At 38.5% G+C, this 24,751-nt stretch overlaps 1 protein-coding gene across 5 annotated transcripts in view; it reads right to left on the bottom strand.

The window, feature by feature from the left end:
* Nucleotides 1-24,751, bottom strand: part of SLC30A6 (solute carrier family 30 member 6) — a 33,647-nt gene that overhangs the window by 6,265 nt on the left and 2,631 nt on the right. For 2 of the 5 annotated variants that reach the window (XM_075064210.1, XM_075064211.1), the window contains exons 2-9: nt 15,234-15,320; nt 13,640-13,724; nt 12,535-12,577; nt 8,081-8,146; nt 7,074-7,154; nt 5,188-5,223; nt 2,930-3,024; nt 463-511 (exon numbers count right to left, since the gene is read on the bottom strand). In XM_075064210.1, the coding sequence (XP_074920311.1) occupies nt 463-511; nt 2,930-3,024; nt 5,188-5,223; nt 7,074-7,154; nt 8,081-8,146; nt 12,535-12,577; nt 13,640-13,724; nt 15,234-15,320 (542 nt within the window). Of the gene's footprint in view, nt 1-91; nt 325-462; nt 512-2,929; nt 3,025-5,187; nt 5,224-7,073; nt 7,155-8,080; nt 8,147-8,484; nt 8,574-10,252; nt 10,740-12,534; nt 12,578-13,639; nt 13,725-15,233; nt 15,321-24,751 lie in introns of those variants that run through there. The other 3 variants (XM_032805190.2, XM_032805188.2, XM_075064212.1) reach the window with 3 other exon arrangements.

Below are 24,751 nucleotides of genomic sequence, written 5' to 3'. Positions count from 1 at the left end.
GGGGGGGGGGGGCGGGAGGAATCTGTGGTCTGTGATGCTTGGGACACAAAGAAAATAAAAGGAAAAAACCTGAGAGAGAAACAATGTGCACCTGTCTCTATGCCTGGTCTTTTTGGTGACCTCTATCTTCCCGCTGGACTAAGTGAGACGTCCCCATAAAATTCTTATGTTTAAATGAAGTATTTTGAGCTTGTGAGGCAGCCCTAATGGCTGCTAGGAAATGCAGTTCAGACTGGCCCTGATGGAGACGGAATTATCTTCATTCATTTGAGGAATGTTACTCAGATTTGCTGAGCAAGAGAAAGAGAAGAAACATTTCAATACCAAACTCATGTCTCAGTTCCTGGTCAGAGTGCCCTATACTATGTGATGCAGTTAAAAATAAATTGGTATGACATAAGAATGACTAATATTGACTTAAGTATTAGCTATTATGAAAAAAAAAATATCATGAAGCCTTACCTTCTGCTAAGATCTGCAACATGCTCCTGAAGCCAACTTGTACTAGCAGCTTCACAAAAACACAGAGGTACCAATTATAATCAGGACAACAATTCATCTTAAGGTGTGTTTTTAAACAATAATGTAAGGAGGTAGTAAAATATAAGTGAATAATCCATTTTAACATTAGATCACAATGATCAGAGTTTCAAATATCATTTGAGAAAGGAGAACATTTTCTGGCCTGTGGTTGGTTAGAAATCTTTTGTCGTGCAACATCTGAATTGGATTAATTTCAAGTGCTACTGCAGATTTCACTGTTTATTTTTAAAGAAAATATTGCCTTTGTTAACTTCTAAATGCATACAAACTTGAGCTCTCTATGGGAGTACACTACTTGTAAACCCTCGCCTTCAACACACACACACACACACACACACACACACAAACACGTGTGTGTGTGCAGAAAAATCACAGGAGGAGTCCTATTGACATCATTGTGACTATTCAGGCAAGTAGGTGCTCACCAACATGAGAAAAGGGAGCACAGTCTGGCCCTGCGACTATGTTGAAAGGAAATTTTTGTAAATACAGGCAGCTACAGCATTATCCATCCTAGAACACAGCACATGAATTAGATGTGGGGAAAAAACCACCACCTTTTAGCCATTTAACCCAGCTCTTCTAAACAAATTGCAAAATAAAATAAATACACCTTTCTAATTGAGGCTCAGATAGTAACATTTGTAGTATGCATACAGGCCCATATGAATTAGTATCGTGGATCAGATCAGTGCCTATATACTGCCTCCAACAGTGGCCAACACACAATATATACTGAAGGCCTCTTGATACCCAACACCATTTGACTAAGTCTCTTGAGTTTTTCCACAACCCTCCTTAGTTTTCACTAGCCTAAATAATTGTTATCAGCACATTTCACCATCTCCTTGTTTACAGTTTCCTCTACATCCTCACACAGACCCTAGGAATACTCCATCTGTCTTTGTTATAACGAAGAACCATTTTCTATGACTCTTTCCTATCACATACATTTTTAAATATTTGTTTAAATTCATCACAGGTTTCTGGTTCTTTACCACACAGTTAATTATCTTCCTTTCTAGCTGCTTGTGAGGGATCTGGTCAAAGGCAAATCATGACAGTAATGTAGAACTTGGCTAATTCTCACTTTGAAGTTAGTCTCCAAAACTCAATTAATTTTCTCGAAAAACATAGACCTCATCCCTTCTCTAACAAGACAGCTGTAATGAGTCTTAGATTAAGAATTTAATCTCAAAATATACTACAACACAAATTATAATAGTAATAAGCACTGATTCAACTCTCTACATTTATGAAGGGGAGCACTATAATTAATTAATCCTCACAAAGTCCTTATAAAAGTAAATATTACCCCCATTTTACTGATGTGGAAAATGTGACAGAATGGTTGAGCTTCAACCTGGAAGTCAGGGTTAGAATTTAGGACTTCCTGACTCCCTGCTCAATTCACTCTGCTTTTCCACATTGGTGGGTTACATATAAAAATTCTATAAGTAATTAAAACTACACTAACCAAAACAAATTTATTTTCTGATGCAACAGTCTTTTAAAAAAGTTATGCATTCACTCAATTTGCAAGTTTCCATAATGCTCAATTAGTGAGAATGATTGTGATTTTACAATACAAAGAATAAAAACTCCAAGGAGTAAGCTGTATAAAGAAGGTGGTTTTTATTAACAAAACTTGAAATATTTGTATAAGTCTGTCTGTATCATTGTAAGATTGCCCACATTAAAATTTTACTGGTTGAATAAAGGAGCTAAAACAGAAGAAACAACGAATCTGTGTCTTAACATAAGAATGGCCACACACGGACAGATCAGTGTTCCATCTAGCCCAGTATCCTGTCTTCTGATAGTGGTCAATGCCAGAAGCTTCAGAGCGAAAAAACAGAATAGGACAATTATCTAGTGATCCATCCCCTGCTGTCCAGTCCCAGCTTTTGGCAGTCAGAGGTTTAGGGACACCTAGACCATGAGAGTCACTCCCTAATCATCTTGGCTAATAGCCTTTGATGGACCTATCCTCCATGAATTTATCTAATTCTTTTTTTTAACCCAGTTATACTTTTAGCCTTCGCAACATCCCCTGGCAACAAGTTCCACAGGTTGATTGAGAGTTGTGTGAAGAAGTGCTTCTTACATTTGTTTTAAATACTTCAAAGAAGTAGCTACATCTGAAATTACCACCATCAATATGGTAAATTGAGTGGGTACTACTCTCTGTCCCCCCTATAGACTTAGTACATGACAAATAAGGAGACTGCCTCTAATTCAGAACCTTTTAATTAGATTTATTGAACTATTTAGAAATGACATACATGGCAATTGTGTTTCTTATCTAACAAAAATATATTTGGAAGAAAATAGTTAATATTCATTGCCTTTCCTTGAATCTTGTCACAGTTCATTCAACACATACCTTCAGACACATAAGCAAAAGGCTTATTCCGAATGGAAAGCATTGTAAACAAGTTGAAAAAGAGAGCCACGAAAGTACCAACCAACAATCGTCCCCTAAAGAGAGAAAAAATAGATTAATCTTCATTTTGCACCGTATCCACCTGTGATGTTACAAAGTTAAACTGCTATTAATGAAACACTTCTGAACATTCTCCATTATGATAAATTCCAGTTGAATATTTAACAACAAAAGGCAATCATTTTAAAATACACAATATTGATGAGTGTTATTTGTGGTAAGATCAGTCTTAATTCAATTTTCAATTAACTTTACAACCTCAAAAGAGAAATTTTAATATATAAAAATATACAAACAATTAGGGCTGTCAAGAGATCTAAAAAACTAATCAGGCAATTAAAAAAATTAATTGCGATTAATGGCACTTTTAAACAATAGAATACCATTTATTTAAATATTTTTGGATGTTTTCTACATTTTCAAATATATTGATTTCAATTACAACACAAAATACAAAAGTGTACAGTGCTCACTTTATATTTTATGTTTGATTACAAATATTTGCACAGTAAAAAACAAAAAATAGTATTTTTCAAGTCAACTAATAATACAAGTACTGTAGTGCAATCTCTTTATCATGACAGTTGAAATTACAAAAATAACTGCATTCAAAAATAATCTAAAGTCCACTTAGCCCTATTTCTTGTTCAGCCAACGCTCAAGCAAGTTTGTTTACATTTGCAAGAGATAATGCTGCTTGCTTCTTGCTCACAATGTCACCTGAAAGTGAGAACAGGTGTTCGCGTGGCACTGTTGCAGCCGGTGTTGCAAGATATTTACATGCCAGATGCGCTAAAGATTCATATGCCCTTTCATGCTTCATCCATCATTCCAGAGGACATGTATCCATGCTGATGACAGGTTCTGTTCGATAACAATCCAAAGCAGTGCGAACTGACATGTTCATTATCATCATCCGAGTCAGATGCCACCAGCAGAAGGTTGATTTTCTTTTTTGGTGGCTTGGGTTCTGTAGTTTCTGCATTGGAGTGTTGCTCTTTTAAGACTTCTGAAAGCATATTCCACATCTCATCCCTCTCAGATTTTGGAAGGCACTTTGGATTCTTAAACCTTGGGTCGAGCGCTGTACCTATCATTAGAAATCTCACATTGGTACCTTCTTTGCGTTTTGTCAAATCTGCAGCGAAAGTGTTCTTAAAATGAACACCACACGCTGAGTCATCATGCGAGACTACTATAACATGAAATATATGGCAGAATGCGGGTAAAACAGAGCCGGAGACATACAATTCTTGCCCAAGGACTTCAGCCATAAATTTAATTAATGCATTTTTTTTTTTAAATCAGTGTCATCAGCATGGAAGTATGTCCTCTGGAATGGTGGCCAAAGCATGAAGGGGCATAGGAATGTTTAGCATATCTGGCATGTGAATACATTGCAATGTCAGCTATAAAAGTCTCATGTGAACGCCTGTTCTCACTTTCTGGTGACACTGTAAATAAGAAGTGCACAGTATTATCTCCCATAAATGTACACAAACACGTTTGTCTTAGCAATTGGCTGAACAAAAAGTAGGACTGAGCGGACTTGTAGGCTCTAAAGTTTTGCATTGTTTTGTTTTTGGGTGCAGTTATGTAACAAAAAAAATTTACATTTGTAAGTAGCACTTTCATGATAAAAAGACTGCACTGCAGTACTTGTATGAGGTGAACTGAAAAATACACTTGTTTACAATTTTTACAGTGCAATTATTTGTAATAAAAATAATATAAAGTGAAGTTTATACTGTGTTGCGTTGAATTTAAAATCAATATATTTGAAAATGTAGAAAAACATCCAAAAATATTTAATAAATGTCAATTGGTATTCTATTGTTTAACAGTGCGATTAAAACTGTGATTAATCACGATTAATCTTTGAGTTAATCGCGTAAGTTAATCGACAGCCCTAAAAATAATTAATAGAAGCACTAAGCTACAGGGAACAAGCATGTAACTGCTCTTCAACTATCTGGCTTATTTATGGGCTCATGTAGACTAACCTGTAATTGCACACCATAGATTGAAAAGTTATTATCACATGGCTTGCATGCAGTTTGGAACACAGAAATATCAATGTACTGAAAACAGTTTAATACAAGATAAGCCAAGTCACTCTTACTTTGTACTACATAAAGAATTAGAAACAGAAGTAACTGACAAAAATTATAATTTCATATATAAAAATCCAATCTTACGTGTGTATCTCAGGTTGTTCCAGAAACCGTTCTGTACTACAAGAAATAAATTGTCAATTTTAGTTGTGTTTACTAAATTATATTTTAAAAACTAACTATATAAAGGAAAGATTTTCAGTTGCTGGCACCTACACCCACAAATAAATGTAATGAGTGGGATACAGGATGCCAAATTAAATGCTTCAACAACGGTGCAAAAATGGCAAACGCTATATTGAGATGTATGGATAAATATGTCATTTTTATGACAACACATGAAGTAATTATTCCAATAAGCTTGGCACCAAACTGAAACAAGGTATAATTTACCATTAGAGAAAGGACAAACAAGGATAGGTAGAGTAACTCTCTAAATAAAAAGGATGTTATAATGAGGACATAGATCAGTTATTCTCCTCAGTCAACAAGCAGTAACAAAGAATTAATCTTCAACTGTAGCAGACAAAATCTGGGATAAGTATTAGAAAACAGTAATATACAAGTAAGGCAAGAGAGCATACTGTCTCAGATGAGGTGCAACTGCCATCACAGGAGAAACTCAAGGCAATGCTGGGCATCTGGCTATTAAGAGTAGTCTAAAAATCTAATCCTGCCAAAAAGACCATTGAAGGGTCCCTCTTCCACATCAAATGAATGAAAAGGTGACACCATTTTAAAACATGTTTGAGTAGAAAGAAACTAAACCTGAACTGGAAATATCATACCCATATAAAGAGGGGATGATTTTGTAAGTTGCTTAGTTGCCATTCTGAAGATGCTCTCAACATGTAGATTTAGAAAGGAAAGCAAATTCAATGTTACATCTGGAGACCTTACATGGCTCTGACACTGCCTCTTTATCAAAGATCAATCCATGGCATGGTGCCAATGATTCACAAGATCAATGGCACTGTTAGGTCGTTAATACAGCAGTAGGCATTTAAAAGAAAAAAAACAGTTGGTGTGCATGCACTAGAGGTAATTTACAGATGTAAAAAAATCACAATTTATGGCTTCTAAAAAAACAGTTTTAAAGCTAAGCACCTGAAACTAATAAACTATTATTTCTCTCTGATGTGCTTAATTTATCAATCAAAAATAAACTGCAAAGAATAGACTAAAATAAATTTTGTACCTGGAACTAACTGTTTGTAGGTCAAGTATCAATATGGAGCAAATTTGGATGATTGATAAAATAGGAGCTTAAAATAAAAAAAAAATATACAAACCCATAAATTAAACTACAACTTCTATTATAAACATGCTTGAGATCACAAATATGGTGCTACTTAAGAGATAAACACTTGAAAATATTAAAGTTAGATAATTGCACAAAATTATGTATTTTCAGCATTGCTTCATTAATCTCAGTGATCAAACTATATGGTAAAATGTACTGACTTGCTTATTAAGTCCTTAATAGAGTACCTAGAATATGCAATTAGTAGGACCATTTAAGTTTTTCCTTTAATCACTTTTACAATTTTCCTATAGTCCATGTAAACAGAATAAATCAGCAACATAAGCTAATACTGTATAACATTACCTCTTGCTGTCAAATGATTCTGTCTTTAAGAAATCTGGAGCTTTTCCTAATGACTATCCTTCTTTTACAATACACTTCTATCCCGACATAACACTGTCCTCGGGAGCCAAAAAAATCTTACCATGTTATCGGTAAGAACGTGTTATACAGAACTTGCTTTGATCCACCATAGTGCACAGCCCTGCCCCACCAGAGCACTGCTTTACTGCGTTATATTCCTATTCGTGTTATATCGGGTTGCGTTATACCGTGATAGAGGTGTACTTTAAAAATGTATGAGCTTTACTCAAGCTGGAGTGGAGTATCTTCTCATGTTAGAATGTCAGATGTAAATCACAACGGAAACAGTACACATTCCTACCTTTCTTTTAGAATGAAAAGAGCTCCAAGTTGTGCCAGAACTGTGGAAGCAAATACTGCTAGTACTTCAAATCTCTCAAACCTGAAATTTAAGAAATAAGTTAAGAACACTGGACAATATATTAATAGGGTTTTCATTTTGGTCTGTGGGGAGCAAGCAGGAGACCTTCCACTCTAACTCTTTCCAGTGGGGCAGATGGAAATGAATCTGAAGTTTTAAGGAGGAGTAATTATTTTCAAGTTCCTTTAGCCCAACAATCCATATAACATGGATAGTTAACTGACTGGAGAGTCAGAGGACATTCTCACTATAACCCTCATCATAGAATTAAGCAATTTACCTCTCTCTCCACCCCTATCCTAGGACTTATTTCTTTAGATTCTCAATACCTGTGTCTCCTTGATTTATGAGATACTATAGATGTTTATTTGACAATCAACGTGCCTATGAACCACAACAATGGGCAAACTATACATTATTGAATAAATACAGTGCAATAAGTTAATGGGAATGGAGTCAAAAATTCTCACTGATTATGAAGACATTTTAACATGCATATGCACATACAGATTTTATAAATGGGAACTTTCTAGAAACCCAGCTAATATACTTGCACGTATTTTTCATGGCACATTAAATAATTAGTACTGTATCATTAGTAAGGCCCTACTTGAATTGCGGGATTATCAAAAAATTGTGGCTTGAGTTGCCACAAAAATAAAGTCCATTATTACTTTTCTGCAATCTTCTACTGTCAGCAGCTGCCTGGGGGTCATAGCAGGGGGCTCCAGCTGTCAACAGCCACCCGGGGGTCAGAGCAGAAGTCTGGGGCTGAGAGCAGGGACTTGCGCTCCTGCTCTCAGCTCTGAGGCAGTCAGGGCTCCCGCTATCAGCCCCACGCACAGCAGGGCTCCTGCTGTCTAAATTGCAGTGGAAGCCTAATATTGCAGAATCCGCAAGTTCTGCAATATCGCAAGTTAAGTAAGGCCTTAATTATTAGTGCTTACCCAAATGAATAGGCTGGGCTGGGCTTCTTCATCATTACCCAGTAGCTTATTAGGCATGTTATCAAACTAAAATAAAAAAGGATGAGGCTGATATTAGGATAATCAACTATTACAAGCTAAATAGTTTATAGATTAAATAGATATTAACTTTCAGAATACACCCTTAATCTGAACGTTTCCGTAAGACTTCAATTACTCTTTGGACCCAGTCCAGCAATCTTTAGGCTAGCAAGGATTTTCTAGAATTTAGTGGAAGTTCTGTTTGCATTTGGACTGTGGACCAGACCACTGGTGTATGTTTTATGAGGACAGCTAATGAGTTATAATGGAGCTGTAGTCAATGCAATCCCTTATATCAGCGATAACCTCATGACATAAAAGATCAAAGGGTGTACTGTACTTACAAGGGGCACCATCAACCTTCCCCAATACCCAGCATCATTCAGACTACAATAAGGTTATCACAACTCCAAATGCAATATATTTTTCCACTGAAGTTCCTATAAGAAAAAGAAGCTAAAGTTTAGTCTCTTTGTGCCCTAAAAATTCTTTTGAAGATGAACTAGAGGGCAACAGAGAAACATGCAAATAGAAGTTGATAAGAAAAGGTTTTCCATTGTTCTTTTGCTGCACTGAGGTTTCTCCTTTAATCCATTTGCTTTACTTGTATTCCTTTCTAATAAAGTTACATGTTTTTAAATAGGGTGAAGTTAGGATTTTTTAACATTTTGTTAAATGGAAATAATTTAAAGCCTCTAGGCTGTAAGGCCAAAAATGGTGGCATAATCTCAATGGCCTGTCTTCCTCATGACTCAAGCATTGATATTACCGATTCTCTTGAGTCTAAGACCAACTGTATGATGGACAGTCGTTACTGCTACTAATGGAAAAACAATCCATTTCAGTTTGATTTACTGGGGCCAACCATATCCAATGACTCTCATGGCACCCAATGGCTCATTGCTAAAAAGTCTGTAAAGGTATTCAATGTCCAAAAGTGCATGGCTTAAGAACTGGAAGTTAGATCAACAGTACACTAACTTAGAAAAGTTTAATTTTGAATGAAGAAAGTTAGTACACTCGTCACTCTATAAATAGTGAGGAGGCACAGTTTAACCTGTTCCAGAGTCCTGAAGAAGCCAATCCTTTTAAGAACATAAGAACAGCCATACTGGGTCATAGCAAAGGTCCATCAAGCCCAGTATCCTGTCCTCTGACAGTGGCCAATGGCAGATGCCACAAAGGGAATGAACAGACAGGTTATCATCAAGTGATCCACGCCCTGTCACCCAATCCCAGGTTCTGGCAAACAGAGGATAGGGACACCATTCCTGTCCATCCTGTCTAATAGTCATTGATGGACCTATCTTCCATGAATCTATCTAGCTCCCTTTCGAGCCCCATTATAGTACTGACCTTCACAACACCCTCTGGCAAGGAGTTCCATAGGTTGACAGTGCATTGCGTGAAAAAATACTTTCTTGTGTTTGTTACAAATCTGCTATTAATTTCCTTTGGTGGCCCCTTGTTCATATATTATGAGAAGGAGTAAATAACACTTCCTTATTTACTTTCTCTATACCACTCACGATTTTATAAACCTCTATCATATCCCCCCTTTGTCGCCTCTTTTCCAGTCTGAAAAGTCCCAGTCTTATTAGTCTCTCCTCATACGGAAGCTGTTCTAATCATTTTTGTTGCCATTTTCTGAAGCTTTTAGATGGCAGCACCAACAAGTGTCATGCACATTTGTTCTAATGTTTTCTTCATATTAGCAAAAAGTTTATGGTTTTTTGTCTGTTCGAAAGTGGAAAAACACATAATTATGGTAAAAATTTCAATACTGTATGCTGTCCGATACAAAACAGTATCTACATTAATGGAAGGTCATAAGCTTGTAATTATGCTACTTCACAAAAAGCTAAGTAAAAAATAAAACCTTCTACTGCAGTCTCATAAGAAAACAGTACACAAAGCTTTCTTTTTTCTATTTACCTTAAATTACAAGAGAAGTACAACTAAATTTTTGTACCAAAGTTCATAGCCTTGCTCACTTCACCAAAGATTCTGAGTGATTTATGTACTAATTCCAAATTCCTTAAATGAAACTGTTGCAGTTCAGGGCAACTGCATCTGTATTTTCCACCACACTGGTCCAGCAAGGGCACCTACCCTCAGGGTTCCAGCTCCTCTGGCCATCACCTCCCTTGGGTGTAGACCAGCATCTCTCTCCCTTCTGACCAGGGTATTTCCAGGCTGCACAGTTATTCAATGGGTTATTCCCAGTACAAAAAGATTGCCTAATGAAACTTGCTTGCTTTCTCTTCAGAGATGCTGAGCAGGTATAATTGCTAAAGTTATAAGTATCACACAGTTCTTTCTATGCAAGCCTATTTCATTCTTAAGGTAAAAAGCATTATAGAGAAAAACATTAAAGAAACATAAAGAAGGAAATACATTAGCATTCTCCCACCCTACTAAAGAAGGTACTACATACAATTACTCCTGAGAAAATTCTGTGCCACTGCATAATGCAGTATTTGTGCAGAATTAATGTTATAAGCAGAATTACATTTTTTCCTTGCAAAATTTGGTGCTGCATAGCTGCTGGTTACCACTAGGGGCGCTGGACCCAGCAGAGCCTGGCTCCCCAACTTGCAGCGTGCCTGCGCGCAAGAGGTATGGGCGGGCTACGGTTCTGGGTTTGCTGGCCCTGCTCAGTCACGTGGTGTAGCCAGGCCTCCTTGCACAGCAGCTTTCAGAGATGGCAAGCTGTGCCCCATGGAAAAGGCAGGAACAATAGCTAGGAGCTGCAGAGAGGGGCCGCTGCTTTCCAGGAGGGGAGACTGAAGGGCAAAGGGGGGGTCTGCTCAAGGAGGGAGGGGACGGAGGGATGCATGTCACTCGAGCTGTTCTGGGGATGGATGAAACTTTAAATTATGCACCCACTCCCTATCAGTAGGTATGGATAGTCTCTGCCTGGTGAGACAGTAATGAAGCTGCACAGAACGTAGCCTGCAGTTGGGCTCTGGGGTAGGAGATGCAGGCATCTGGGCTGGGGAGGAGGGGCTCCATGCAGCTCCCTCCAGCATCCCCCAAATCCCCTCCTCTGACACTCCCCCAAATACTCCTTTGCCATACATATAGACCCCTCCAGCACCCCCAAACTGTACCCCCCTCCCGGCAGTGTCCTCTATTTGGGAACTTGAAATATAGTAAACCTAAGTGGGCAGGGCAAATAAACAAGAATCTACTAAAAGACTGGTGGGTAGAGAGTTTTCCCCCCCACGATATGCCCAGCTGGCACGTGTGACACACCCAGATGGAAGCACCCAACAAAACCATAACAGAGAAACAGGAACTGGGTTGTTGTAAAGGTTTCTTTAACTCTCTACTCCTGGGAGAATCTTCCAGACATACTTGCTGACAGGTATTTTGAAATAAATTACCAAAATAATTGAAACTAACATGATTATATTGGGTTATTTTGACCAATAAAATATGCAGAATTTTAAAATATTGTGCACCGAATTTTTAAAGTTTTGGCACAGAATTCCCCCAGGAGTAATAAAATGCCACAATAGCCCATACACAATTGAAGTTTTAATACAATTTACCCCAAAAGTATTAATCCTAATTCAATAAAGTTTATCTTATTTTCACAAGGTTTGTTCAGGACAATACAAGATATTGTTAGTCTCTCAAAGACATTTTCCAGCAGACTACAACTTTTAGTAATCTTAGATCACCAATATATAAATATATTTTTTTAAGAGTGATCAGTTTTTCTTTTAATGAACTGAACTTATATGAATTATACCTAGTGAGAAAATGAACTACAGATTTAATACCCATTCTTCAGGAATAGAGATCAGAAATCAGTAAATACGGTCAAGAGTCTACAATGCTTACACATGCTTAATTTTACAAACACTAGCAGTCTTGAAGTCAACGTGTAGCATCTGGCCCTTAAAACAGAAGTAAAAGTAAAAATCACTTCCCCCACCCTAAAGCTAAAACAAATTTTACAAATGATACTTGTGGAACTGGTGGTAGTAAAATTTTCTGAGTCAACCAATTAAAGGGATACTAGTTTGGCACACACTGTGGATTTTGTTTTCAATTTACTTTGTTATAACAATGTCAGGCAGCTGTGTACAGAAATCTAAATATAGTTGACATTTTTTAATTGTTCTTATCAGAGCTGTGATATGAGTCACTGTTTTCTTCTAAGTTTATGTCCTATTTGTCACACAGTCTTATATACACTTAATCTAAAACATCATTAAACCAACTAGTCAGCTCTTGCATGTATTTATGAAAAAAGTCATGAATAACTCTGCAGTTGGAACATAATATTTATTCGTGCTATTTTTACCCTATTTCAAATTTAGTAAAAAAGAATATTCTTACAAGTATTGATAATCTGTAGGATTAGATTTAAAAAAACGTACCTGAAAAGATTAAAGATGGTCAGGTAAGTATAGGCAGTTAAAGCTGTAAAAACAACATTTTAAACACTTAATACACTTTACATTATAAGCAACAAAGAAAACGCTGTATATGATTTTGCCTTCAAAAAGTGTGTCCCTCAGTGTCTCTCTGACACAGCTATTATCTTTTTCTATCTGCACAAATTCTCTTTGTGAAAACATAACTTATCTCAGAGTATGAAAATGTACGTCTTAAAACGGTTTTTGTATTTTTCTGTCTGTAATTCATATGTATTAACTACTCCAATATTTCATTTAAAAACAAGTTGCTTAACACAAGACTAGTTCTGTGAAACCATGTAAAATATTGAAGTACTTAGTCATTGATGAGCATCCAATCATGAATAATTAAGGTTGGAAATTTAAACATGGAAAAAAATCAGGAAATTCTCAGTTAAGGTTTTCACCCCAACAGTAACAGTGCCTGTGTATGTATTACAATAAAGGGATGGGTGAACTGGTTTAGCTAAGATAGGAACTAGAGCAATGTTTTGATAATTTTTTCAAAATGAAATAAGATTAGAACTGCACCACATAGTGAAAATATAGGCACTGTATCTGCATTGCAGATACATCGGAACGTCTTGAGTATTATATGCAAAACCAGGACACACATTGTAGGGCTGGCTGGGGAATACAGGGTAGAATACTCATGGATTTAGGAGACGCCACTGCCACTACATCACAATTGGATGCGAGAGTCTCCATTGAAGTCAATCGGACTACTGACTTGAGTAAAGGTTTGAAGGACTAGTGCTAAGATTCTAACCTCTGTGTGAAGGAAGCTCTAAGAGAAGGACTGGCAGGGAACGCAGCATCAGAAGCAGTTGTGGGAACAGTGAGTACCCTTGAAGAATTCACTGGCCACGTGCAGTTCCTAAGCCTTGCATAAAGAGTGTTCTCCTAAACTGATTATGCAGTAGCTTGAAAATGGATAAACTATGAGGCCAGTTGCACAGCCGTCTAATTCCATTATACTCAGGGCCCTGCTTATTTATTATGCTGGTCTTGCAATAAATTAAAACTCAACAATAGATAATTATTTAGCTACAAGAATAGAACATACCTATACTGTTAGTAGAGCTGCACCACATAAGCAGGAAACCAGTGCATATTAAATTAACTGCACCAAACAGCAAGATCTTCCAGGACTGTTAATAAGAGTAATTACATGAGTAACCATTTGGCTTAAAAGACAAAATATGATAAAATATGCCTGGCTTAATTAAAAAAATCTGCAATACTTCATTACACATGTAGTGGTTTCCCTCCAAAAAAGGTTTGCTTTGCTAACTTTATGGGGGACCTGACAACTCATTTTCAACAGCATCATGGTACATGCATCACGGAACATCAGTCTTAAAATACAATTCTACTCTGAAAATTAACTATGTAAAAATGCCACCTTTTTACTTGCAGATCTGTGTAAAGTACACACCTGCTTCCTTAGTGATAAAAATATATTATAGCTTTACTCCTATTAATTGTGGAGAAACAACAGAGCTGGTAGCTATTGCTTCATGTACATTGTTTAAGAAGTTCCTTTTCGCTTGTGCATTTCCTTTGTAGCCAATCAGTTGCACTAGCGTCACTTGGAACTGAAACTGAAGACTACAGGGTGCACAGGTGTAAATATGAACCTAATTTAGCCTGCAGAATGTTTACTCCTAGTGATGATGCATAAGAAACAACGCAGCTTGAGTTTGCAGGTCTGGCAATCAGTAAGAGCATTTTTACTTGTAAACTGAGTACTGCTGATATGGAAAACCATTCTCATTGAACATTAATGGGACAGGGGAGAACAGACCCTAAATTTTAAGTATTTTTAAAATAAAATAAATAAATTTAAAAAAAAAAAGTAGTAGGGGTCAAATCCAGCACTCTTCACAAATGCAAAACTCCTTTCCCTCACTACACTGGAAATTTTGTCTGCATAAGAAATCCAGGATTTAGCCCCTATTTTAATTAAACAACTCAAAGCAGCCTTGTAAAATTTCACTCACCAAGAGCGTTTAATTGTTTCATTACAAATCAAGTATCACATGATTTTTCGTTATAATCATTCATCAAAGTAAACAGCAGGTATATAGATTTTGTGACTACGTTTTTGTCAGGACAGAGGTCCTAATTCAGTTCTACCTTAAGGAAATAGGAGTTGGATAGAGCCTTTAACTGCCAATTATGTTTTATCTGTTCCATAAGGCTTTATGATCATCACATATTTGATGTAAAATTAAACGTGAGGCACTCAGAATCAATGGCAATGGACACCACATAAATTAGAAAGTAATTAAATTTACAATAAACTCAGTGAAAACAACGCAGGTGAAGCTAATAGTGGAGTAAAGCAGATTTATAGCTGGCCTAAATAGTAGCAAACAATATGTACTTTACTAATTCTTAAATTGTTCTCCTACAATTCTTCAGATATACTTTTGGCTATTTTTCAAGTTCTGTGATTATTTCAACACTTATGTACAAGGCCACAAAACCAGATGAATGTTTAACTTAAAATATAAATTAAAATGTCTACTTAACTACCTTTGAAAGCATAGCTAGGAAAGGGTAAAAAGATATTTACCTGAAAAGTTAATATACTAATCATTTAGGCATAATCACAATTAAATTACCTTTGTAATCCATTTTAAAAATTAACTTACCCTTCGATCAGCTGCTACCAACCTAAATTCCTGTGTTAACTTGCTAGCTATTGTTCTTTGTGATTTGCGGAATAGATGTATTGTCCCCTTTTTAAAGAAAAAGAAAAAAGAAAAAGGAAAATTAGTTTTCTTCTTGTTCAAAGCATTTTTATGTTCCCTTATTTTTATTCCTAGGAACTACTGTAGCTCCTTTGTAATCAACTGAATATACATTGCTTTCTGGTAAATGTTGACCATCCTCATAATCCTCATCAAAGAAGCAACATCATGGATAATAATGAGTAAGGTTAGGGAGATGCCACTATCGTTAAAGGAGCAAGCAGCAAAATCACTGAGCTTTTGTCAAACCTTCCCCAATTTTTTTTCCTTATAATCTTTTCTATCCTGCTCAACACAGTGGGCTGATTTAAATCAAAGTAATTTATACAAGCAGTTTTAAACTTGATTTAAATCAGCACATAGGAAATCTTGGTTTAAATCACTGAGTTTATTCTTGTTTGCATTTGTGGTTTAGTTATTTTTCTAAACCAGTAAAACACTGATATACAACCAAATATCTTTATGCTAGCATGGAGGACACACTATATATTTAAGGAATTATACAGATTCACATATATTTATTCAGATTCTTAATTTGTACACTTGTATTACATTACAAAATAGTGACTAACTCAGATATAATTTACTAGAAAATGTTTTATTCTGGATTTGTCAAGCAGCATTTGAATGGAAATTAGAATTCAAATTCACTTTAAAATATACAAAAACAGCATTTATAATTGTTTTTAGTTAAAACTATAAGAAAAAAGAATTTTAGTATGTTTTTCATTTAAAAATTGATTTATTAAACAAAGGAATTAACCTGTCATTAGTAAAGTGATGGATTGTTTCTGGTCATCATGGACCACACTTCCAAAGGTCTTTAGGTGCCTAACGATGTAGATCGATGCCTAGTGGGATTTCCCTAAGCAGGTTAGGTGCCTAGCTTCCCTTGAAAATATGGTCCCATGCCCTTCAAGTTATTAGAATTAGCAGATCTCATCCCTTTCCAATTGGTTATTAATTCATAGACTGGAAGAGAGAGGGAAAAAAAGCTCTCTTACTTTTTCAATTCCTAATCAATTTCTCAACTTTGAATGAACTAATCCAAATGAAGAAAATATTCTCTCAACTTGCTAGCTAAACTGTCCCTCATTGTCTTAGCCCTCCACTCCAAACTTCCTGCAACTGTGAAAATTTCCACTGATAATAGAAAAAAAAGCACTTAAAACCCATAATTTTGCACAACTGTGAAAACTGAAAATTGATAAAAATAAAAATTGATATTACCCACTGAAATTATAAAAATATAAATATAAAATTCTGCCAACCCTAAGTGTAATTAGTAATTTTAGGTATAGGGGTCTTCAATGGGCCACAGATATGATAGGCTGCCCAAACTGAAAATCTTTTCCATTTAGAAGAATACTGTATATACTCGATCATAAGCCGGTTCATTTATAAGCCAACCCACCCAAAGACAGATAAGTAAAAATGGAAAAATTTTATAACCCGTTCATAAGCCAACGCTGTAATTCAGAGGTCAGCAAACTTTAGCTCTCGGGCCATCAGGATAAGCTGCTGGTGGGCCGAGATGGTTTGTTTACCTCAAGCATCTGCAGGCACAGAGGTAAACCTAAGTAAACAAAGTGTCCTGGTGCACCAGCTGCTTACCCTGACAGGCCGGGACAGCAACTGGTGGGGAATTTTTTTTTCTTTTCTGGGGGGAGGTGAGAGAAGCTGGGAGTCAGAGGAATAACCCCTGTAACCACCCCCCACATGACCCCACCCTTAGCCTGGGACCCCCACACTCTCCCTATCCTATCCTTTCCCATGTTATCTGGGCCGGGCCAGGCGGTCGCAGCCAGCTCCGGTGGGCCGGGCGGCCGCAGCCTGCCAGCCCCAGAACTGCAGCTGCTTTGAAGCTGGGGCCCCCACCTCTTCCCTTCTGACTCTGCTGCCCCTCCTTGTTCCCTCTGTTGGGGTGGAAGGGCTGTGTCCCACCTCTCCCTCTCTATACCCGTTCAGAAGCTGACCCCCTTCTCTAATGCTTTCTTTTTTTACTAAAAAAAATTCAGCTTATAAATGAGTATATACGGTATGTTTTCCTCGTGGAGAGCTTTCTGCCCTGGAGTTGAATGTTTTGAAGCAATAGTGAACAGTCATACCATGCAACCAGTCAACATCCAGGCTGTCAGATGCAGAAATCTCAGGTCTGGATGAATTATTTGGTTCTATGCTATTATGTCTAGACTGTCTGGAAGTGCCTTCCAAAGCTGAGTAGACATTCTGAGATCATGTTAACCAGAACTGTCTCTGCTAATAAGGAACAATCAGGATGACCAGTGTGGTTGCATCCCACCTAATATGCCATATCACCCTGGCTATCAGAGGAATTTGTGGAAATGCATACATGAGACTCTGATCCCATGATAGGAAAAAGATATCCTGTCCTGCAAGGATCCCAGGTGCATGACTCCCTGGGGCACAAGATTTAGTATTGGTGGCAAACAAATCTGTAATGGGATTTCCTCACTGGTGAACTATTGTGGTGATAGAATTCTTCAGAGACCATTCAAGGTTGCCGATAGATTGTGTGCTAAGATGGAGAGCTACTGGAGTAATCCTGTGTTGTTGGCACTATGTATATATCTTGACTGCCTCCTGGCATCTCCTTGCTCATTACATAATTCATTGCAGATGTGTTGTATGTGAAAATCTGCATAGTGGATGTGACATTACCCAGTCTGGACTGGTGGACAACTACGTCCCCTCAATTCTCCAAACTGGGGTGCCTTTTACACTGCTTCACTGTGAAAGCAGCCACTCCTGGCTCGCTCTCTCAGCCTCCAGCATATAAATTACTCCCAACTACACTGTATGAGTGCTATAGCCAGTCACTCATGAATTACACTGCAGGGAAACACCAGCAAATTCCAGTCTCGGACTTTCCTCCAGAAATGTACATCTTGTACTCCTCTACCCCAATATAACACTGTCCTCGGGAGCCAAAAAATAATCTTATCACATTATAGGTGAAACTGCATTATATCAAACTTGCTTTGATCTGCCCGAGCACACAGCCCCACCCCCCGGAGAGCTGCTTTACTGTGTTATATCCGAATTCGTGTTCTCTCAGGTTGCATTATATCGGGGTAGAGGTGTACTGTCCAGAGCCCTCCTAGACAGTACAAGCTCATATAAAGTCTGTCATTTAATTAATAGACAATAATTTACTCAAAATCTTGTTATCCCAAACAGAGTTTCCCAAACACTTCAATCAAAACACACTGGTTTAGACAAAACAAATGTATTAACTACAGAAAGATAGATTTTAAGTGACTACAAGTTATGAGGCATACAAGTCAGAATTGGTTACAAGGAAATAAATGGTAAAAAACACAACTAACTTAACAAGCTAAGTGAATACCAAGCAAAGATCTCTCATCTCATGTTCCAGCAGTCTTACTGGCTGAATCTTGCAAATCATCTTTCCCCTGCACTTTGCAACTTCTGCCCTCTCGTCTTAGAGCCCTTTCTTTTGCACAAGAATCATCTCCAGCTGATGTTCAGGAGACAGCTGTGTGGCCAGGAACCTTAAGCTGCTTCTTTGTCAAAATGTAGATTTTTTTTTTTTTTTTTGCCCACACCCTCTCTCCTGCCAAAGAGTAGCCACTTACGCTGGTGGTCCACTGATCTAGTTGACACCTGGCTGAGGCACTGGCTAACCTTTTGTCTCTGGGGAACTTGTTTCTGACTGCCCTCCAGAACATGTTGGGACATTTCTTCATAATTTTATACAGTAGAATCATCTCTTTACATACAATGTTGTCAGACATTTTACCAGGACAATTATGATCAACAAATCATGAGTTTTCAAATGATATCTTACACACTATGCTTTGTATAAAATTTAAGTTTTGTAAAAGAGGTGAACATATAAGTAGAGGGTCATGGTGGAATGCAGTAGAACAAATTGGAATGCTATGCAAACTAATCTGATCACTCATATTCTATAATATTTATATATAGAGTCATGTCCTTTTGGGACTATGTGGGGGTAGTCCAGGAGTGCATCTGTGTCTCTGATGAATCATCATTCAGCATCTTTATAAGAGGTGGTGTGAAGAGAGGTGCTCCCTTGTGCACATTGTTGGGGTCTGACCACCAGTGCAATGACAGCATATGAGTTGGGACCACAACTCGCATATCCTCATTTGATGCCTCTTGGAGGTGATACACTGATCTTGGTCAACTTTGTAAAGGACATAGGTGAAGTCTGATTATGGGCGAGCTGACATGGGTCCTAGACATCTAAGGCAAGTTCTTACTGTAGTTGATGGATTCATTTTGATATTGGTGAGGGTCATTTGAAGAGCAAAATCTCTCCTCAGAATGCTGTGTTCTCTCCAATTTGGATTCAGTTAAGGTTCCTAATAAGTCTTGTATGAGATATGGTGAATTATGAAAAATTATAAGACCCAGTTGCTTGAACAGGTGAGGGACATTTCAATGCTGTGGCAACTTACTGATGAGATCTACCTTTGATCAACCCATCATCTAGATATAGGTAGACACAAATGCCTTGTCTCAAGTGAGCTGCCACCACAGTGAAAACTCTTGATGATGTGGAGAGAGCAAACAGTTGCACCATCGACTAGTAATGATTGGGTCCTACTGTGTACCACAGATACTTTGAGGGCCAGATGGATTGGAACAGGCAAATGAATGTCTTGGAGGTCAACAGCCACAAACCAGCCTTGAGCAGCATGAAAAGGAAGGATGGAGGCAATTGTTATTATCCTAAATTTGACAAAATGTATACATTTGTACAGTTTTGTCAGGTCTAGAACAGGACAAAGAATCCCATTCATCTTCAGAATAAAGAAATATCAGGAGTAGAAGCCTCTTCCCTTGTACTCCAGATATAACTCCTCCACAACTTCTAGGTCAGTGGTTTTCAAACCTTTTTGCATTGGTGACCCCTTTCACACAAGTAGCCCAAGTGTGACCCCCCCCCATAAATTAAAAATGGGGAGGGGGTAATTTAATTTAATGGGGCAGCTTGCGACCCCTATGTAACCACAGTGAGACCCCCTAAGGGGTCATGACCCCCAGTTTATGAACTCTTGTTCGAGATGAAGCGGGATAGCCACTTTTAGCTAACTTTTATGAGAAAGGTCTCTAAACACAGATTGGGAAGGAAGCAAGGACTGAAACTGGATGGGATATCCATGGAAGACAACTTTCAGCACCCATCTGTCAGTTGTTGCTTTAGTCCAAACCTGATGGAAGAAAGAAGACTGGCATCTGAAGACAAGGTTTGGGGATAGTTCATCTGATGTTGGCTTAATTCTTGTGTCAACCAACTGCCAAGAAGCAGATGCAGAATGAACAATAACAAAGGATGATGGCTTCCTTTGAAATAATCTTGGTTTCTTGGTAGGTGAGTACTCAGAAGACCCTTGTTAAGTGTAGCTGGATGCCTCCTGTTTAATTTGCCATTGGTATCTAAAGGGCTTGAAGTCTGACCCAAAGGTGCAGATGTCCAGTTTGTGAACTGTGGCCCTGGAGTCCTCTGGGGACTATAACATCTCATTGGACTGTATGTTGAATGAGTCAGTACCTGCAAAGGGCAAGGCCTCAATTGTATTCTGCATCTCCCTACGAATGCCAGAGACCTGTAGTCACAATGTTGTGTATGATTACCACAATGGCCATCGACCTACCTGCCATGTCTGAGGCATCCATGGCTTCATAGAGATCACTTCACCACTAGCAAATTTAAGCAATAATGGCTTTTCTACAAGTAAGCCTTTCTTCCAAAGAGATCTAATGTCTTTGGGTCTTTGTATTTAGGAGGGACCTTGGATTGCAGAAATCATTAATAAACCTAGTGTTGGGGGAGTGGGGTACTATAATTCAAACTCCTTTAGAAGTATCTAATACTTTTTTGTTCCTTTAGCAGTTGGAGGCAGTGTTGCTGGTGCACACCTGTCATAAACAGATAGTAGGACTTAATAGAACAGAAGTATTTTATATCTCTTTTGATTGTAAAGGGTTAACAAGTTCAGTAACCCCGGCTGTCACCTGACCAGAGGACCAATCAGGGGACAGGATACTTTCAGATCTTGAGGGAGGGAATTTAGTGTGTGTGCTGTTAGAATTTGGTGGTTGTTCTCTCTGGGTTCTGAGAGTGACCAGACGAGCAACCAGGTTTCTCTCCAATCTCTCCGATACAGGCTCTTACCAGTTCAAAATAGTGAGTACTAAGTAGATAAGGCGAGTTAGGCTTATGTTTGTTTTCTTTATTTGCAAATGTGCATTTGGCTGGAAGGATTTTAATTTGTACTTGTATACTTAGGCTGGGAGGGTATTCCCAGTGTCAATAGCTGAAAAACCCTGTACCTATTCCATCTTAAATTTACAAAGATAATTTTTACTGTCTCTCTCTCTTTAATTAAAAGCTTTTCTTGTTTAAGAACCTGATAGGTTTTTTTATTCTGGTGAGACCCCAGAGGACTGGGTCTGGATTCACCAGGGAATTGGTTGGGAGAAAGGAGGGAAGGGGGAGAGAAAGGGTAATTTCTCTGTGTTAGGATTACTTTCTCTCTCAGGGAGAGTCTGGGAGGGGGAAGAGAGAAGGAGGGGTGAAGGTGAATTTTCCTCTCTGTTCTGAGATTCAAAAAGTTTGAATCACAGTGATCTTCCAGGGTAACCCAGGGAGGGGAAGCCTGAGAGAGGCAACGGTGGGGGAAAGGGTTTACTTTCCTTGCGTTAAGATCCAGAGGATCTGGGTCTTGGGGTTCCTCGGGCAAGGTTTTGGGGGGACCAGAGTGTACCAGGCACTGGAATTCCTGGTTAGTGGCAGCGCTACAAGTACTAAGCTGGTAATTGAGCTTAGAGGAATTCATGCCGGTACCCCATCTTTTGGACGCTAAGATTCAGAGTAGGGAATTATACCATGACAACACCATAGAGTTTTGGTTCCAAGACTTCTTGAAATGCATGTCTGGCAGGAGCAGAAGAACGTGCTCTATCAAAAAGCTTGTGAGCTTTCTCTTCCATCATTAAGGTCTTTATCTCAAGGGTATTACCTATATGAAAGAACAACTCTGGAAGGCTTTATAATCATCTGAAGCTGATACAGGAGCCAAAGACCATCTGATTGGAAGATAATGATAGGTTTTCTGGCAGGAGATGAAGAGTATGGTTCAGGAGGCTCAAGACCTGCGTGTTCCACCTCCACAAGCTGTTCTTGTTCCTCTCTGCCTCCAGACAGAGGCCTGGACATTGATGCAGGACAGCGTGACCTTCTGCGTTTTCTTGAATGGTAAGAGGGAGACAGAATCCTGCGTGTTGTCTTGAGTATGCCCAGTATGGTCAAGGTGGAGCACTGCAGAGATGAAGCTGGTTTTGGTGACTTGGCTATTGCCATGTCTGAGGCAGATGAGTCAGGGCGCTGAAGTGAGTGCACCCTGGTTTGTAGAGAGGCCTTCTCCTGATGTGTGTGAACAGAGAGGAAAAAGTTCCCTGCTAGAAAGTGAAAAGAAGCCATGTTCCAGTGATGGAGAAGACAACTAGGCTTCCTCCAAATGCAACACATCGTTGAGGCCATGTCAGCACTGTGAGAACAGAGGTACATACATACCAATGCCGAATATAGCATCATCATTTCAAAGTGAGGTGCTAGGGACATTATGTCCTCTAACATTAGATCAGATGGTACTGTTAACGTTTCTTTTGTCAGTTCTGATGAAAGTAGCTAGTGGTCACCAGCATTATCTGGCAGAGACACTGAGGTTGATTTAAACCCCTTTGGTACAAATAGTTTCAGGCAAATACCCCTGATTTTCTTGTCGTGATCCTAAAGGAATGTTATACTGAGCAGCAGCCTCGCACATGGCTCTCACTGAGACAAAGAAAAGCAACAACTATGGCCTTGCATACATGGAATGAGTGTCACAGGATGGGCCTGGGTGAAGCCCAAGGGCCTCCAATCAGGCATTTTAAGTCAAGAAAGGGGTACAAAGCACCGAGGCAAAATCTTTGTTTTATTGATGCAAAAATAAATATAACAAGAGAGGGAACTAGATGGGAATTAACTGACTACGAGGAACAGATTGTAGTACTAGGTAGCAGGCAGACACTACTTGTTTTGTCTCCCTGCCATAGGCACTAACGGGTACTGAAGGTCATTTGCAGATACTTTGCCCTTTATGCTCGTAGGTGCAGGGGGCATGCACGGTGCAGATTAACCCAACAGACACTGCAATTCAAACAGTCTCATCATCCACCCGTAACGCAAAAGTGTAGCTAGAGTAGGATACACACAGACACTACTTGAAGGACTATTTCCCCTCTGTCACTGATTTTTCTCAGGAAAATTCCGGCAGGCTGCCAAAATAACTGAACTTGAACATTTTAAAGACTTTGGCCCACCTCACCACCATACACCAGGAATGCCTGGAATCTATTGGAGAAGAAGCTGGAGTGGGGAAGGAGAAGAGGAGCTAGGTTCCCGCTCCTTCTCCCTCAACTACTCATCCAGATCCAGCCCGTGATGATAACCACCATCCTCCCTCAGTTTTAATAGATTTATTTTTCTGCAGCTCGCATAGTTAGTTCTGCACTCAAGTGGCGGAAATCTGTGCTTCAACACTGAAAGCTGAGGATTCAAGCCTAAATTGATGATGCATGATGAGGGAGTTAGAGCTGTACATTAGAGAATTTATCTTCTTTCTTTAAAAAAGGCTATAAAGTCACATACACAAAACTACACTAAAACAATGGTACTCAAATTTCAAAGTCAAGCACTGAAAAGTTAGGCAATGCCAGATTCTCTATTGCCCATACAACCCTAACTTATCTCCTTTGTCCATATGAATTATGATCATTTAATAAAAAAAAAAACTGACATTTTTCTTTCCTCATTCAATGTAGGACACTGATATACGAGGGCAGAAATCAGGCTGTATAGGAAACACTATCACAGTTGCCTAACTCTTGAGTGCTTGACACTGAATCTAAATAACATTCTTTAAAATAATGTTTGACATTATATACTTAATAAACGCTTGGAGTGTGAAGCATAACTCTGTAGCAAAAAACAGATTCAGTGGCAAGTTGTCCGGCTGTAGAATAAACAGCTTATCAGTAACAACTTAAATAACTTATAAGTACAGTACGTTTTAGTCACAGGTATTTTTAGTAAAAATCATGGACAGGTCATGAGGAGTAAACAAAAACTCACAGCCCATGACCTGTCCATGACTTTTAATATATACACCTGACTAAAACTTGGAGGGGGGGGCCACACCTGCACCCCTCTTCCTGGGACCCACAGTGACTTTTATCCAGCCAGTAAAACAGAAGGTTTATTGGACAACAGGAACACAGGTTACAGCAGAGCTTGCAGGCACAGTCAGGACCCCTCCACTGAGTCCTTCTGGGGGTTCAGGGTGCTTGGATCCCAGCTA

The sequence above is a fragment of the Chelonoidis abingdonii genome, chromosome 3 (assembly GCF_003597395.2).
Source record: "Chelonoidis abingdonii isolate Lonesome George chromosome 3, CheloAbing_2.0, whole genome shotgun sequence".
Taxonomy (NCBI): domain Eukaryota; kingdom Metazoa; phylum Chordata; order Testudines; family Testudinidae; genus Chelonoidis; species Chelonoidis abingdonii.
This window is presented reverse-complemented; position numbering and strand designations above follow the sequence as displayed.